Here is a 17,530-nt window from a genome sequence, read left to right as displayed (position 1 = left end):
CAATAAGACATTAACTATTTTTTCTGAGGACCTCCAAGTACCTACAAATCCAAAATGTGGCCCTGCAAAGGGTTTGAGTTTGAGACCGCTGGTTTAGGGGGGTGAAGAACTTATGTGCATGACAAAAGAGCAGAACTTGTGTGTGATTCTATGTGATGATCTTAAGGTGGCCAAACAGGTTAGCAAGTTGACAGCGAAAGCTAGAAGGATGCTAGGGTGCACAGGAAGAGGTATGGGCAGTAGGAAAAAGGAGGTATTGATTCCCCTGTATAAGACTCTGGTGAGATGTCATTTACAATATTGTGTACAATTCTGGAGACCGCACCTTCAAAAAGATATTAAAAGGATAGGTGTGTGGGGACAGACTTAAATAACTCAATATGTGTACTTTAAAGGAAAGATGGGAGAGGGGAGATATGATAGAGATGTTTAAAAACCTGTGGTGACGTAAATGTGCATGAGACGAGTCTTTCATTTGAAAAGAAACTCTGGAAAGTTAAGAGGTGATAGGCTCAGGAGTAATCTAAGGAAGTACTTTTTACAGAAAGGGTGGTAGTTCTGGAACAGTCTCCCAGAAGAAGTGGTGGAGACAAGAGACTGTGTCTGAATTCAAGGCTTCGGATAACCACGTGAGATCTCTTAGAGAGAGGAAGACTTAATGGTTACTGTGGATGGGCAGACTGGATGGTCCATTTGGCCTTTATCTGCCATCATGTTTCTAAGTTAGACTTTTTTATTTAGGAAATTTGTATTGTGAGTAATTTAGATACTGATTCCTCTTGGTTATTCAGTTATCTTTTTTGTTAGTGTCTTTGAACTCAAGTTGGTAAAATGTCGTTTAATATAATGTAGTGGTTTACAGCTGGATACAGTACATTTTTTTTTTTAATTCCTTGAGGGCTCACCACACAATATAAGCCAGTGGTCTCGAACTCAAACCCTTTGCAAGGCAACATTTTGGATTTGTAGGTACTTGGAGGGCCTCAGAAAAAAAATAGTTAATGTCTTATTAAAGAAATGACAATTTTGCGTGAGGTAAAATTCTTTATCCCAGGACAAGCAGGCAGCTATTCTCACTTATGGGTGATGTCATCCACGGAGCCCGGATGCAGACAGCCTCGCAAGCAAACTTGCTTGTAGAAACTCTGAAGTTTCGAGTCTGCCGCATGCGCGAGTACCTTCCCGCCCAGCACAGGGCGAGTCTCCTCAGTTCTCAGTTTTCTGCGGAGCCGAGAAATCTGTCTTTGATGCTCTACACTGAATTTCATTCGCTTCGTGCCTTCTCTTTACCGTGGTTTATTTTCTTTTAGCCGAATTGCTGTGCCTTTTTTCTTTCTGTTAGTTTAAAAAAAAAAGTTTTATTTTTCCATCAGCTGACTGGCGGGACAGGTCGCGTGCCTGCAGGTTTTGACTTCACGGCGGCTATCTTCCCTCCTATGTCCCGGCCAGTCAAGGGCTTCAAGAAGTATAGCCAGTGTGCGATTTCTCTCACGGACCCACACCGCTGGTGTCTTCGCTGTCTCGGGCCTGACCATAGTCCAAAGTCGTGCGAGCGCTGTGCTACTCTTCAACCTCGAGCCCTTAAATATCATCGGGTTCAAGTGGAAAAGCTGCTCAGGATGGACTCTAAAGCTACACCCTCGACCTCAATTTCTGACTCGGTCAAGGCTTCAACCGGGGGTCCTCCTGTTTCCACAACCCTGACCTCGAGTCTCATCAGACCTTTCTCTTTTGGATCGTCTTTTGGCCTCGAGTACTCTTGCCTTATCTTCCCCTGAGCTTCCCTCAGGTCAGATACCTAAGCAGAAGGTTCCTGCGGTGGTCCTCAAGCATCAATCTTCCAAGCCGAAGCATGCTTCTACTGCCACCTCGGAGCCTTTAGCCTCAGCAAGTGGTCCAGTTTCAGAATCGGATCCACAATTGCAGGCTTCTCTCCAGACCATGTTAAAGTAGCAATTTGTTCAATTACTGAGCAAATACAGTCCTGCCTCGACTCTACTTCCTGCAATCCAGCCTGGGCAATCAGCAGTCTCCCACAAGGTCGAGTCCCTGCCTGTGTTTCGAGCTGAGTCTACACACTATGCAAGGAGTCGAGTCTTTGTGAGTGTCTGGTATGGAATCTACACACTCTATGCAAGGAATCGAGTCTTTGCGAGTGTCTGGATTGAAATCTTCACACTCTATGCAAGGAGTCGAGTCTTTGCAAGTGTCTGGATTGGAATCTTCACACGCTATGCAAGGAGTCGAGTCTTTGCGAGTGTCTGGATTGGAATCCTCATACTCTATGCAAGGAGTCGAGTCTTTGCGAGTGTCTCGACAGGAATCCTCACACTCCATACAAGGAGCCGAGTCTTTGCGAGTGCTTCGAGATTCCTCGATCCAAGCCACTGAATCTATGGGGTTTCGATCTACAGCATCTAGCCCTATTCATTCACCAGTAGCACTGCCCGTTTCCAAGCATAGGGCGAAGTCTCCTCAATTTCACCCGAGACCTACTTCCAGGCAGCACTCTCGTCACAGATCAAGGCCCTCATCGAGGCGCAGGTCTTCTTCCGCAGAAAAGCCTTCCTCGTCCAGGCCTCAATCCAGACCTTCCAGCTCTTCGAGGCCTCCGACTCCTCAATCAAGGTCACCAATTGCAGACCTTGAGGACTCAACTGCTTCCAATGCTTCCTCCAAGTCTGTCTATTCCTTGGGTTACCAAAACTCCAGAGAGACTTCGTCTTCGTTGCCTCGAGGTCATCGAGTCCTTCTCGAGGCCAGGCTCTGGCGGATCAATTGTTCTTTTCCTCCTTTCTTCGTCAAATGGCTGCTGACCTGGATATTAAATTGGACGCTGGTTCTAAATACTCTAAGGAGTATTTAGAAGAAATGCATCTGCCTCAACCTCCTTCAGAGTCACCCAGGCTTCCTTTTAACAGACTTTTGTCTCATACTTTCAAACGAAATCTGGAGACTTTTTATGCTATACCTGCTGTTCCAGGCAAATTGGAATCGAGGTATAGAACTCTACATTGAGAATTCACAACTATCTCGCCAATCCCTCCTTGTGGAATCCTCATTGAAGAGGACCCATCCTTCCAGAGTCTATGCCACAGTACCTCCTGGAAGAGAAGGAAAGACCATGGACAAGTTTGGCCGTCGCCTTTATCAGAATTCCATGATGACCTCCAGAGTCCTCAACTACAATTTTATCTTCACTACTTATTTTAAGTTCATGATTGATATCCTTCCAGGTTTTTATGAAAAACCTGGACCAACATAGGCATTTGGAGTTTCTAGAACTCACTGCTACCTTAGTACAACTCTGGTTATATCTTCTCCAGTCATCTTATGATGCCTTTGAACTTTCTTCCAGTCACTGCTTTCTCGGTAGCGATGTGCCGCCTGGCCTGGCTTCACACCATTTTCTATGGACCCCAGTCTTCAAGACCGTCTGGCTAATAATCCTTGTGTGAGCAATGACCTCTTTGATGAATCCATAGAGGCCACCACCAAGAAGTTGTCTGAGCATGAAAAATCTTTTGTTTCAATTGTCAGACCAAAGCCAGCTTCTGCAAAAACTTCGACTTCTTCCATCCTTCCAGAGGTGTTATCCTCCAAGGGTGGCTCCTTACACTTGAGCACCTCCCAAGAAACAACAGCAGCAGAAGCAACAGAAACCTCAGCCTTCTGCTGCGCCTAAGACTGCGCCACCTTTTTGACTGTCTCAAACAGAGCATAACCTCCATCGTTTTGCCTCTGTCCTCCCTTCCCCCCCATAGGAGGTCGTCTCCATCATTTTTACCATCGATGGAAGACCATTACATCCGACTTCTGGGTGCTGTCAATAATCAGGGAAGGATATTCTCTTTATTTTACTCAGGTTCTACCAGAGCTTCCTCCAAGAGAGTATCCTTCCAATCCATCCCAGACCGCCCTTCTTCAGGAAGCTCAAGCTCTGCTTCATCTCCGTGCCATCGACAGTTCATGTGACTCCTTTTGCCAGACTTCACCTCAGAATTCCTCAGTGGACGCAGGCTTGCGAACCACTCTCTCGACACATTACAATCACTCCTTCGTTGAGCCAGTCTCTCCACTGGTGGATGCTCTCTTCCAGTCTCTCCAGAGGTTTACTGTTTCAGATGCCCCCCTCATTAGAAGGTCCTCACGACAGATTCCTCGACTTACGCTTGGGCTCATCTCGATGGTCTCCGTACTCAAGGTCATTGGTCCAGCACAGATCGTCAGTGTCATATCAGTCTGTTGGAACTCAGAGCGATCTTCAATGCTCTCAAAGCTTTTCAACATCTGCTTCACGACCAGGTAGTCCTCATTCGGATGGACAACCAAGTCGCCATGTACTATGTCAACAAGCAGAGAGGAACGGGATCTCTCCATCTTTGCCGAGAAGCTCTGAAGATTTGAGATTGGGCAATCCTTCACAACACCTTCCTGAAAGCTGTCTACATTCAAGGGGAGAAAAACTGGCGGACAAATTGAGTCATCTTCTGCAACCTCACGAATGGACACTCAATTCCTCGCCTCTTCATCACATTTTTTCTCAGTGGGGAACTCCTCAGATAGATCTCTTTGCATCTCCCCACAACCACAAACTGCCTTAGTTCTGCTCCAGGATATACTCTCCTCTGCTCCAGGATATACTCTCCTCATCGCCTCAAGACAGATGCTTTTCTACTGGAATGGACGAATCTCTTTTTGTATGCATTCCCTCTTATCCTCAAGCCTCTAGTCAAATTGAAGAACGATCATGCCACCATGATTCTGATAGCTCCTCGGTGGCCGAGACAACTTTGGTATTCCCTTCTACTTCAACTCAGCAGCAGGGAGCCATACCTTTTACCAGTTTATCTCTTCTCTGCTTACACAGAATGAAAGATCTCTTATTCATCCCAACCTACAGTCTCTGCGCCTGACAGCTTTGTACCTCTCAACATAACTCCTCTTCAGTTTTCTCAACCTGTAAGAGACACTTTAGAGGCTTCTAGAAAGCCTGCTACTAGACAATGCTACACCAAAAATGGACTAGATTTTCTACATGACAAGGAGCCTCAAGATTCCTCCTTATCTTCTGTTCTGGATTATCTTTTGCACTTATCTACCTCTGGCTTCATGTCTACATCTATCCAAGTCCATCTCAGTGCAGTTGCTGCTTTCCATCAGCCTATTGAAAGGAAACCCCTCCCTGCTCATCCAGTGGTTTGGGATCTCACTGTTCTTGCTCAGTTAATGAAGCCTCCATTTGAACCAATGTTTATGTCTCATCTGAAATATCTCACTTGGAAAGTGGTGTTTCTCATTGCCCTCGCATCTGCTCGAAGAGTCGGTGAGCTGCAAGCTTTAGTTGCTGATCCACCTTTAGTTTTCCATCATGACAAGATGGTCCTCCGTACTCATCCTAAATTCTTAACTAAAGTGGTTTCAGAATTTCATCGCAACCAATCCATTGTACTTCCAGTGTTTTTTCCAAGGCCTCATTCTCATCCTCATCCTGGAGAATCAGCTCTTCATACTCTGATCTGTAAATGTGCTTTGGCCGTCTACTTGGAACATACCAAACCACACAGATCTGCTCCTCAACTTTTTGTCTCCTTCGAGCCAAACAAGTTGGGACATCCAATTTCTAAACGTACCATCTGCAACTGGATGGCTGCTTGTATCTCTTTCTGCTATGCCCAGGCTGGACTGCAACTACAGAGTCGAGTCACAGTCCATAAAGTCAGAGCCATGGTGGCTTCAGTAGCTTTCCTCAGATCCACTCCTATTGAGGAAATTTGCAAAGCTGCCACCTGATCCTCGGTTCATACTTTCACCTCTCATTATTGTCTGGATGTTTTCTGCAGACGGGATGGCCATTTTGGCCAGAGAGCATTACAAAATTTATTCTCCTGAATTGCCAACACTCCCACCATCCCATTCTGTGAGAATAGGCTGCCTGCTTGTCCTGGGATAAAGCATAGTTACTTACCGTAACAGATGTTATCCAGGGACTGCAGGCAGCTATTCTCACAACCCACTCACCTCCTCGGGTTGGCTTCTCTGCTAGCTATCTGAACTGAGATGTGCCCTGTGCTGGGCGGGAAGGCATGCGCGATGCGGCAGACTGGAAACTTCAGAGTTTCTTCAAGCAACTCTGCTTGCGAGGCTGTCCGCATCCGGGCTCCGTGGATGATGTCACTCACATGTGAGAATAGCTGCCTGTTGTCCCTGGATAACATCTGTTATGGTAAGTAACTGTGCTAACTGGTCAATGTTATGATGTAGTTTACTGTTTGCAGTTTGAGCAGTGGGAACTTAAGTAATTTGCTTGTATATACATTTTAAATGAATTATTTTATATATTTCAGATTCTTATACATAAACTCTTCAGTCAGCTGAACATTGAAAGTCTAGTACCTTCATCTTTATCCTTGATGCATTCATCTCCAGATGCCAGTAATACAAGTGAAATCCATATGAATCCTATGGAGATAAGTACATTCCGAATTAAACTTAGATAATCCTGACTTGAAATTTTAAATGAAGAACAGTGACTGGCAATTATATCTCATCTGTTGAACTTGCAATAAAATAAGTACATTTTTCAAGCTTGTGGATACTGTGAGAAGGCACACACACATCAATGATTTTTTTTTCAACCAACATGAAAAGCCATTTTGTAAACATTTTTTTTAAAGAAAAAGTATCAATATGAGTGAATGCAATGAAAACCACATTTCTAAGATGCTAAACTCTCAGCAAAAAAGTTGAATCTCAGGTTAAATGTTGCTCCTTTTTATTTTCTTAAAGAATTTACATTCCTAGTTTTGATTAATTTATATATACTATAATTGCAATGTTGAAATCCCATTTTTACAAGTAACAAATGAAAGTAGAAGAAGAAACACTTGGTAATAGCTGATGCCAAATAGTTTATATAACTAACTGGAATATTTAGTGCTGTGATGATTTATTTTTGATAAAGTTCAATTAAGAGCCTTTATAACATCAGTGATGATCAGTTTTCCCACAATCCCAAGTGTTTATCTTAGCAACATGTAAATCTAGATTCATTTTGAAGCAAAACTATAAATATTAATTGGTTCTGCTTTAAAAGAAAATTGTCTGTTGTATACTGTATAGCATTCCAAGATAGTACTTTTCCTATTCCTGTGAAAAGATTAAACTGCAGAATTGTTAATATTGAAATTACTTAAGCTTCTGTTCTACAGTTTCTCAGAATTTCTGGGGGCTGCTCTGTTTTGAACAGTATCCTAAATACCTCACTTAGGCCCTCTTTTAGTAAGCCACAGCAGATGTTTCTACCATGGCCTGGAGCACTAAATGCTTCGATGCTTATAGAAATTCTGTGAGCATCAGAGCATTTAGTGCCCCAGGCTGCGGTAGAAAGCTCTATCGTGGCTTAGTTAAAGAGAGTCTTAGATTGGCATCTGATTCATGTTATGTATGTGTGGTCATTTATGTTAATGTTCTAGCAGTTCAGGAGAATTGTGAACAATCTGTGTGAAGATTTACAATGACTTAAATTTTAGTTAATGCAGTCTCTAAGTATTACTACTTCCTGTGAACACTAATGAAGTACTACACAGCACACAGAGAATACAACTTTCTTTCAATGGGATTTGTGCAATTATTCCATTTCCACCTTCCAGTATGTATGTTCCTTGTAAAATATTGTACACAGCTCATGTACATACTGTTTATATCCAAGATGGAGGATTTTTGTATTCCAAAATAGTCATATCACAATTAATGTGCCTTATTTTTGATACATTCCTTGTTTCTATTTTGCAGTGTTGTATATGACTTTTTTTTTTCAGGGGCGGGAAAGTTTATATGAAATTAAACTATATATTTTATTTTTGAAATGGTAATACTGGTCTGTGATAAATCATTGCATACTGATTGCTGATATTATTCTGAACATTGACTGTTTGAATGTATTAAGTTGATGTATTTAGTCATAAAGAAAACAGAAAAATAGTGCTGTAAATGTTAATCTCAATTGCTGCCAAGGAGTCTGCAGAGTGTTGCAGAAACTGCAATACGCACAGTTCCTAAGAACTATTTTGCAGTACGGTCACTTGATATAAACTGACATGTGCTGAGAATGATGTGCCTATAAATGTACAAAAGATCATGCTAACAATTTCCTATCTTGAAGTTTAGTTTATTTATTACAATAATTTCCAATTCATTAAGTCATCATTTTTCTAATTTGGCATTTTTTATAAATCTGTGAATATCAGAATTTCTAGTATTAACAATGCTCTTAGATTTGTCTTAAATTCAGTGAAAAATATTTCAGCATGGCGGCCCATACACTTAGGGCCAGATTCTATATTTATTTATTTCGATTTATATCCCGTCCTCCCAGAAAGCTCAGGGTGGGTAACAAGAGAACACGTACAGTTTCAAAACAGAAGGCAGCCTATTTTGAATCTAAGGGCATACATAGTTTACATATTTACATAGTTACAATGCATAGTTACAATAATCTACATCATTGGGGCGGAGCAATCAGATGGGATAATCAGGCTGTAGACATGAAAGGTCATGGGGAGACTTGCATACAGAAACAGTGCACATAAAGTATTTACATAATTTTTAAATAAATATAACATGTTAAGTCCGTGGTTGAGTTCTTAGGAAGAGGAGGTTTCACTGACATGGATGGGTCAATGGAAGAGAGAGATTTTTACTGCTTTCCTGATGTCCATTAGACTATTCAAAGACCTGATATGTTTGGAGAAAAATACCTTAGGCAGTGACAAATGAAGGCTCATGGCACCAGAACCTAACAGGCTAATGTTGGTTCAGTTGAAAGCCCAAAACAGCAAAAAGAGTGTGGTGCAGTGGTTAAAGCTACAGCCTCAGCACCCTGAGGTTGTGGGTTCAAACCCATGCTGCTCCTTTTGACCCTGGGCAAGTCACTTAATTTCCCCCCCCCCCCCATTGCTCCAGGTACATTAGATAGATTGTGAGCCTGCCAGGAGCAACAGGAAAAAATGCTTGAGTACCTTCATAAATTCATGTAAACCAAATTCATGTAAATTCAATAAATTCATGTAAACCATTCTGAACTCCCCTGGGATAACAGTATAGAAAATTGAATAAATAAATAAAGAAAATCTGTCTGAGGCAAAGGTCAAACTACTAGACCAAACAGCACTGCTCCATATGGTTGTCAATCAACCCCTAGGTGCTACTTATAGAATCACTTAAGCATCACTTGAGGTAGGCGCTGGTATATTTACCAGCTCCTATCTCTGATGCCTAGCAACATCTATGCCTATTCTCTGCCTATAACCTCACCCACTTCTTAGATAGGTGTCACTGGGCATACTAAGAATTCCACGTGCAGCTCTTAATTGGTAATTTAATTTTAATTTTTTTTTTTGATAGGCTGAAAACTAGCTGTCAATTACCACACCAATTTTTTTTTTTTTTTAAAGTTGTGCACGGATTCCAAAGTTTGGCATTGCTAGGTGTCCTTGATAAGGGCACCCAGCAGCACCTAATATAGTGTTTTGCTTATTCAGTAGCGCATGGCCCTTAGGCCTGGATTCTATAACCAGTGCCATTGTTGGTGGATGCTTTAAAAGTAGCTGCTGATCCTGTGTCAATCATGTGATGGCGCTGGGTACAGAATTGCACCTCTGGCAAAGGTAGGCACCAGAAAAGTAGGCTAGAATTTTCCTGTCCTACATTTCTGGTGCCTACCTATGATGCGAATCACACCTCTGTAGGCGCTTTAGGCAACCTAACACCTCTTCCAGCGTTAGCTAAGCCCTCAGTGGCATTAGGTGACCTAAAATGCCTACAGAGGCGCGATTCTGGTGCCAATATTTTGGGCACCTTGAAACTCAGTTTAAAAAGTCACTTACAAAGTGTCTTTTAAAAAATGGTGCTGTAGAGAATCTGGGCTTTAGTGTTTTGCTTATTCATCTATGCAATATTGAATTTTCAGATTTTAAAAACAAAACAGAAAAAAGTTATATGAATTAGATGTACATTTTCTGTATCTTTAATCCAAATTCTTAGTGCCAAATCTGCTAACTGCTTCTTTGAACATTTAAAAAGAACATGTCAACTTTTATAATTTCACTCTAAATTAAAAATAATTAATTTCCCTTCTGCTGTTTCTCCTTAAGCATGCAATAATAGTTTAATGCTTATTTGATAAGATTTTCAGGACAATTAGCATATACTGTTGATTTACTGACACCTGCATCTTTGTTGATTCTCTAAAAAATCTTTTAATCTGCATTCAAAATAATAAAAGTTTATTCTGGAAAACCATATAATATACTTAAACACTTGAATTGTGATTTGGGCAACAAAATAATTTTGGAAAAGTGAAATCTGATCATTTTTAAATCTTTAGCAACTGACAGATGTGTTCTGTAGTACATTTTAGTGTCATGACCCCTCTTCCTTTTTAAAGAATGACAAAAAGTTTCCTCAACATTTAATTGCAATCCTTACTTACAAGCTTGAAATGTCTAATTTCTTCTGTGTTTTACAATGAGAAAAAAAGAGATAAATTGTATTTTTTGTTAAAATAAAACAAATTGCTATGAAGGTATTTCAAGAATTTGTTTCTTCTTTTATGCACATTCACACTGCAGAATTAATGTCTAAGCAATGTTGTAAAACATGTTTCCCACTTCATTGTACTACAGCCTGCTCGGATCATTTTGTGATTTAGTATTCATGTGTTTACCTATTTCTTGTTATATCGAAAAAAGTATTTAAGCTAAAGAATTTTGGTATTTTCTCTTTGAAAGTTTTATATCTTTTGAGTTAATATTAGCTAACAACAGTCTCTAATAAAACATGTTGTTTGTGACATTTCTTTTTATATTACAACAAAAAAAAAGCAAGTGAGATGTATTTTTTGTAATCAATACACCACACAAAATATATTCAGAAAACCCCACTATACCTGAGGTAATTCGAGACAGTTTCCTATTTCTTTAAACAGAGAAAAGACCTCAGTTCTTTCCAGGGATTATTATCACCTGGAAAAACTCTATGTTGGCTGTATTATACAGCTACATAGGAAAAAAATCCTTGGTCTACAAAAACTCCATATGAAAAGCCAATTATGAAAAACTAATATATTCTTTAAATAGTATTCCTTAAATAGTATGCTCGTTTAAAAATTCAATCACAGTTCATAGGAAAACTTATCTTCAAAAGTGCTTTATCCTCAGGACGTGGTTTAAATCTTAGCAGCCCACATTATTCTCCCGGTATTGCTGACACTCTATTGCCTGGGAGAAAAAATATAGAATTCCTGACAGGCCCTGTTTCGCACTTCTTGCTGCATCAGGGGAAATTCTAAAAAATCACAAAACAATCATTTACACATTCATTCCCAGTAAGGATTCTTGCATAACTATCTAATAGCATATCACTATATCACTTACATTGAACAATGGAGCTGCTTCAATGATTCTCTTTTAGAAAATGGCGGCTCGGCGTCTGGCTGCGCTTCAAATAGAGGCAAAAAGGCATCAACTTCCACCAATGAGGAAACAGGAACTCTTTAGCCTATCAGAGACTTGGCTTTAAAAAAAACCGTGCCATTCTATTTTTGCGTTCAAGCCATTTGGTATACATGAATCTAATCTAAAGATCCATCTCATTAGAGCTTTTTTTCCTCTCCTTGGGATAGTGCTCTTTAGAGTTAATGACCTCACATTAAGGATTCACAATTTATATTTAATATTTACATATTGTGAGAGGGGACACTTAACCAGCCACAAGGTAGCTGGCCAGGGTGCCATGCCTGGATGGACGGGTGTGTGACCTTGGCTTTAAGATGACAGTGGCTCTCACACCCACTGTTATGCAGAACCTTTGAGGCTGTCAGGATAGTAGCTTTTCTAACTGAGTCAGAAATCACTAGACTTTACTTTTAGATCAAGCAATTCTCCTTTAATAATTAAAGCACAGCTTTATCATTGAGTCCATGTCAGATGGCCACACATATAAGAGAAATAAAAAATAAAACTTTTAAACAAAGCTCTACTTGTGGCAATTCCACTAGGCTGTGGCAGATTCCACAATCCTGCCTGCCCCAAACTTGGGCATAGGAAAGCAAAAAGGTTCCCCAGAAAAATAAACACCCACCAGTTCAGTGGTTTTCAATCCCACCTGAGTCACATGCTCAGGGACACAAAGGAAAAAACAAACAAACCTCCAATGGGTTACAAGCCTTGCAATCTGGCTGAGGAAACAAAACTCCTTTTCTTAGCACTCTTCCTTTGGTTTATAGGCTCTAGGATAACACGGCTGGTAACAAGCCAAGGTGACCAGACATTATCCCAGGACAAGCAGGCAGGTATTCTCACTAATGGGTGACGTGATCCAACGGAGCCCCGATGCGGACGCTTCTTTGAAGAAAACTCGAAGTTTCGAGTCGCCCGCACCGCACTTGCGCAAGTGCCTTCCCGCTCGATGTACCGGGCGTGTCTCCTCAGTTCTTACTGTTCCACGGAGCCGAGAAGTCTGTCTTTGACTCTCTGCACAAAGTTCCTTCGCTTGTGCCTTCTAAGTCTGCGGTTTTGATTTTAATTGATCGTAATCGCTGATTTTCATCGTGTTTTATTATTATTATTTTATCCTTCGTACCGTTCGACCGGGCAGGCCACGTGGCCGCAGCCCCGCGGCTTTGATCTTGCGGCGGAGCTTTTTTCGGCCTATGTCCCGGCCTACCACCGGTTTTAAAAAGTGTGCCAAGTGCCAGCGTGCGATTTCGCTAACGGACCCTCGTCGACGCTGTATTCGGTGTCTCGGGCCTGAATATCTCCCGAAATCATGCCAGCCTTGCTCCACACTCACCGCACGTGCTTTCAAGCGCCATTGCGTCCTGTGGGAATCGCTCTTCATGGAGTTCTCGACGGAGCCGTCGACCTCAAAGGGACCCGCACCTTCGACATCATCCACAGCCCCATAGTCTTCCACCTCTGCGGCGCCGAGTCTCATCAAGCCCGCCTCGTTTGTCCCGGCTCAGGCTCCAGCGCCTGCTGCGATGCTTTCCTCAACCTCCTCAGGTCAGGTAGCCCAGCAGTCCATTCCCCCAGTCGTGTTGAAAGTGCCCAACGCCTCGAAGTCCAAGCACTCACACGCTACTCCAAGGGAACGCGAGGCCCGCACAGCTTCTCTCCCAAATCCAGCCTGGGCACGCGGAGGCCTCCCGCGAGGTCGAGCCGCCTCCAGTGCCTCAGTGGGGAACACACTCTCAACAGGAAGCAGAGTCTCTGCGAGTGTCCGGTCTGCCAACAATGCATGTTTCGCAAGGAGCAGAGTCTTTGCCCATGCCACCTTTGGAACCGATGCACTCGATGCAAGGAGCAGAGTCTTTGCGAGTGCCTCCGTTGGAGCCGAATCACTCGATGCAAGGAGCAGAGTCTTTGCAAATGCCTCCATTGGAACCGATCACTCCGACGGGGTTCGAGCCTCTACGGCAGCAACCCCTGCTTCGATCGACCGCTTCCAGCCCCATCCACTACCTAGAGGCCTCAACAAAGCCTACCTCGCCCCGTCCATCTAGGCCAACCTCTCGACACCGATCGAGGCATTCCTCGAGACATTCATCCAGACACGCCTCGCCTCGGCGGAAACAAGCATACCTGGAATATTCACCTCCACCGATGCCAGAACTCGAGGACACAATGGGATCTTTCTCACCATCTCGATCCCTGTCCCCAGCGGAACCGGAAGCCTCGACCTCATCGAGCCCATCACAGAGCCAGGCAACGGCAGACCAACTGTCCTTCTCCTCGTTCCTCCGACAGATGGCTGAGGACATGGACATACCATTGGACACGGGTTCCAAATTCTCAAAGGAATACCTGGAGACTATGCGCCTCCCCCAACCACCCGCTAAGTCCCTTAAGCTTCCGTTGCACAAGCTTCTGGACCAGACCTTCGCTCGATGCCTCGAGACACCTTACTCCATCCCTGCTGTCCCGAGTAAACTAGACACCAAGTACTGCACGGTCCATCGCAAAGGGTTCGACAGCTCTCAACTGTCCCACCAGTCCCTGTTGGTGGAGTCGTCATTGAAGCGATCCCATCCTTCCCAGGTCTACACCGCCGTCCCGCCTGGCAGAGAAGGGAAAACCATGGACCGATTTGGTGGGAGAGTATACCAGAACTCCATGATGGCCTCGAGAGTTCTGAACTACAACTTCCACTTCACAACATACTTGGAGTTCCTCCTATCGGTATTCCAGAAGTATATGCCCTACGTGGACACAAGGGCACACTTCGAATACCAAGAAGTGCTGGCCTCACTATCCCAGCTCCGGGTACAGTTGATGCAGTCCTCGTACGACGTCTTTGAGCTTGCGGCTCGGGCAACAGCATGCTCAGTGGCCATGCACCGGCTGGCATGGCTGAGGACCATCGACATGGATCCCAACCTCCAGGACAGGCTCGCTAACGTTCCCTGCGTTGGCACCAACCTCTTCGACAAATCCTCTTCGACTTTATGACGCAGGACCTACGGCAGTTGGAACAGTGGTCATCAACTTGGCAGCTAAGCTTCAATGCTAAAAAATGTAAAGTAATGCACCTAGGCAAAAAAAACCCACACAGAACTTACACATTAAATGGTGAAACCTTGTCCAGTACCACGATAGAACGTGATTTAGGAGTGATCATTAGCTATGATATGAAGGCTGCAAATCAGGTGGAGAAGGCTTCGTCCAAAGCAAGACAAATGATGGGCTGCATCCGTAGGGGTTTTGTCAGCAGAAAACCTGAAGTCATAATGCCACTGTACAGATCCATGGTGAGACCTCATCTCGAGTATTGTGTTCAATTCTGGAGACCACACTACCGGAAAGATGTGTTGAGAATTGAATCGGTTCAGCGAATGGCTACCAGGATGGTCTTGGGGCTCAGGGATCTCACATATGAAGAAAGACTAAAAAAACTGCGGATGTACTCGCTGGAGGAGCGAAGAGAGAGGGGGGACATGATTGAGACCTTTAAGTATATCACGGGGCGTATAGAGATGAAAGATGATATCTTCAGTCTTACAGGGCCCTCGATAACCAGAGGACACTCGCTGAAAATCAGGGGAGGGAAATTTCAGGGTGATGCTAGAAAGTACTTCTTCACCGAAAGGGTGGTCGATCATTGGAACGAGCTGCCTCAGCAGGTGATTGAGGCCAACAGCGTGTCAGATTTTAAGAGAAAATGGGATATTCACATGGGATCAATAGGGGAGTAAAAGTCAGGGAGTGGGTCATTGGTATGGGCAGACTCGATGGGCTATAGCCCTTTTCTGCCGTCAATTTCTATGTTTCTATGTGGTGACCAAGAAGCTATCGGACCATGAACAATCCTTCCAGGATCTACACCCCTCAGCGCCTTTAGGCAGATGCATTCCTCCTGGACTGGACAAATCGCTTTCTATATGCTTTTCCTCCATTTCCTCTCATCCAAAAGACTCTAGTCAAGCTGAAGTCAGACCATGCCACCATGATCCTGATTGCTCCACGGTGGCCTAGACAACCTTGGTACTCCCTTCTACTTCAAATCAGCAGCAGGGAGCCATACCTTCTACCAGTCTTTCCATCTCTGCTTACACAGCATCAAGGATCTCTGCTTCACCCCAACCTGCAATCTCTACACCTGACAACTTGGTTCCTCTCAACGTAACCTCTCTACAGTTTTCCCAACCGGTGAGGGACATCCTGGAAGCTTCACGGAAGCCCGCTACTAGGTAATGCTACCACCAAAAATGGTCTAGATTCTCTGTCTGGTGTGTTTCCCAATGCCAGGAGCCTCAACACTCCTCCTTGTCTTCAGTTTTGGACTATCTTTTACACCTGTCTCAGTCTGGCCTCAAGTCTTCCTCGATACGAGTCCATCTCAGTGCAATTGCTGCTTTCCACCAGCCTCTCCAAGGGAAAGCTCTATCTGCTCATCTGGTGGTTTCCAGATTCATGAAAGGGCTGTTCCATGTCAACACTCCCCTCAAACCACCTACAGTAGTTTGGGACCTCAATGTTGTTCTTTCACAACTTATGAAGCCCCCATTTGAACCTCTCCACAAGGCTCACCTGAAGTATCTCACTTAGAAAGTGGTGTTTCTCATTGGCCTCACTTCTGCCCGAAGAGTCAGTGAGCTACAAGCCTTGGTTGCGGACCCGCCTTTTACAGTATTCCATCTTGACAAGGTGGTTCTCCACACACACCCGAAATTCCTTCCTAAGGTTGTCTCAGAATTTCATCTCAACCAATCCATCGTCCTGCCAGTGTTCTTTCCGAAGCCACACTCTCACTCTGGAGAATCGGCTCTTCATACTCTGGACTGCAAGCGTGCTTTGGCTTTCTACCTAGAACGCACCAAACCTCACAGATCTGCTCCTCAACTTTTCATCTCCTTCGATCCGAACAAGTTGGGACGCCCCGTTTCCAAGCGCACCATCTCCAACTGGATGGCAGCTTGCATCTCATTCTGCTATGCCCAGGCTGGATTGCCCCTTGACAGAAAAATCACAGCCCACAAGGACAGAGCGATGGCAGCTTCTGTAGCCTTCCTCAGATCCACACCGATTGAGGAGATTTGTAAAGCTGCCACTTGGTCCTCAGTTCATACCTTCACTTCACACTATTGTCCGGATACCTTCTCCATGCGGGATGGACAGTTTGGCCAAACAGTACTACAAAATTTATTCTCCTAAGTTGCCAACTCTCCCACCATCCCATTCTGGTTAGCTTAGAGGTCACCCATTAGTGAGAATACCTGCTTGCTTGTCCTGGGATAAAGCAATGTTACTTACCATAACAGTTGTTATCCAGGGACAGCAGGCAGCTATTCTCACTTCCCACCCACCTCCCCTGGGTTGGCTTCTCTGCTAGCTAGCTGAACTGAGGAGACACGCCCGGTACATCGGGCGGGAAGGCACTCGCGCATGCGCGGTGCGGGCGACTCGAAACTTCGAGTTTTCTTCAAAGAAGTGTCTGCTCCGTTGGATCACGTCACCCATTAGTGAGAATAGCTGCCTGCTGTCCCTGGATAACAACTGTTACGGTAAGTAACATTGCTGTCTGGTAGGGAAGAGCTTACCCAATGGTGTATACCGGTACCTCCCTCTCAAAACTGCAATGCACAAGGTAACAGCAGTTAAGCTACGTCCCTCAAGTTCCTCAGATTGTGGTACTTTTTAAGTCAGCAGTTCTTAATGTCCAGGCGCAGAGTAGCTTCCCACAAAAATTGGGTTTCAGAAAAAAAAGAGGAAAAGGCAAAATAAACTCCAAAAACATGGCTGCTGGCTCTGGCAAAATGCTACTGCCTTAACAAACAAGTTGGTCCTGGTGCTCCACCCACGCAACAGTTAGTCCTGGGTGTGCCACCCATGCAAACAGTCCAGCAAACTCTTTCAGTGCAACAATAAAAAAAACCCAAAGGGAAACCACAAAAAACTCTCCAACAGCAAAATATAGAAGTCAAATAGTCTGACTCTGACCTGCAATTAGACTGTGCTCACATCTATGCTTT

General features: G+C 43.8%; 1 protein-coding gene across 1 annotated transcript in view; it reads left to right on the top strand.

Annotated features, from left to right (window-relative positions):
* MAN2A1 (mannosidase alpha class 2A member 1) overlaps nt 1-7,872 on the top strand; it is a 414,578-nt gene extending 406,706 nt beyond the window's left edge. Inside the window, exon 22 of the mRNA XM_033929139.1 lies at nt 6,348-7,872. Coding sequence (XP_033785030.1) covers nt 6,348-6,500 — 153 coding nt within the window. The 3' untranslated portion in view covers nt 6,501-7,872. The remainder of the gene's footprint in view (nt 1-6,347) is intronic.
* Nucleotides 7,873-17,530: the final 9,658 nt, after the last annotated feature.

Source organism: Geotrypetes seraphini, chromosome 1, assembly GCF_902459505.1.
Source record: "Geotrypetes seraphini chromosome 1, aGeoSer1.1, whole genome shotgun sequence".
In the NCBI taxonomy this organism is placed as follows: domain Eukaryota; kingdom Metazoa; phylum Chordata; class Amphibia; order Gymnophiona; family Dermophiidae; genus Geotrypetes; species Geotrypetes seraphini.
The sequence above is the reverse complement of the archived record's forward strand: the minus strand, read 5'-3'. Positions and strand labels throughout refer to the sequence as shown.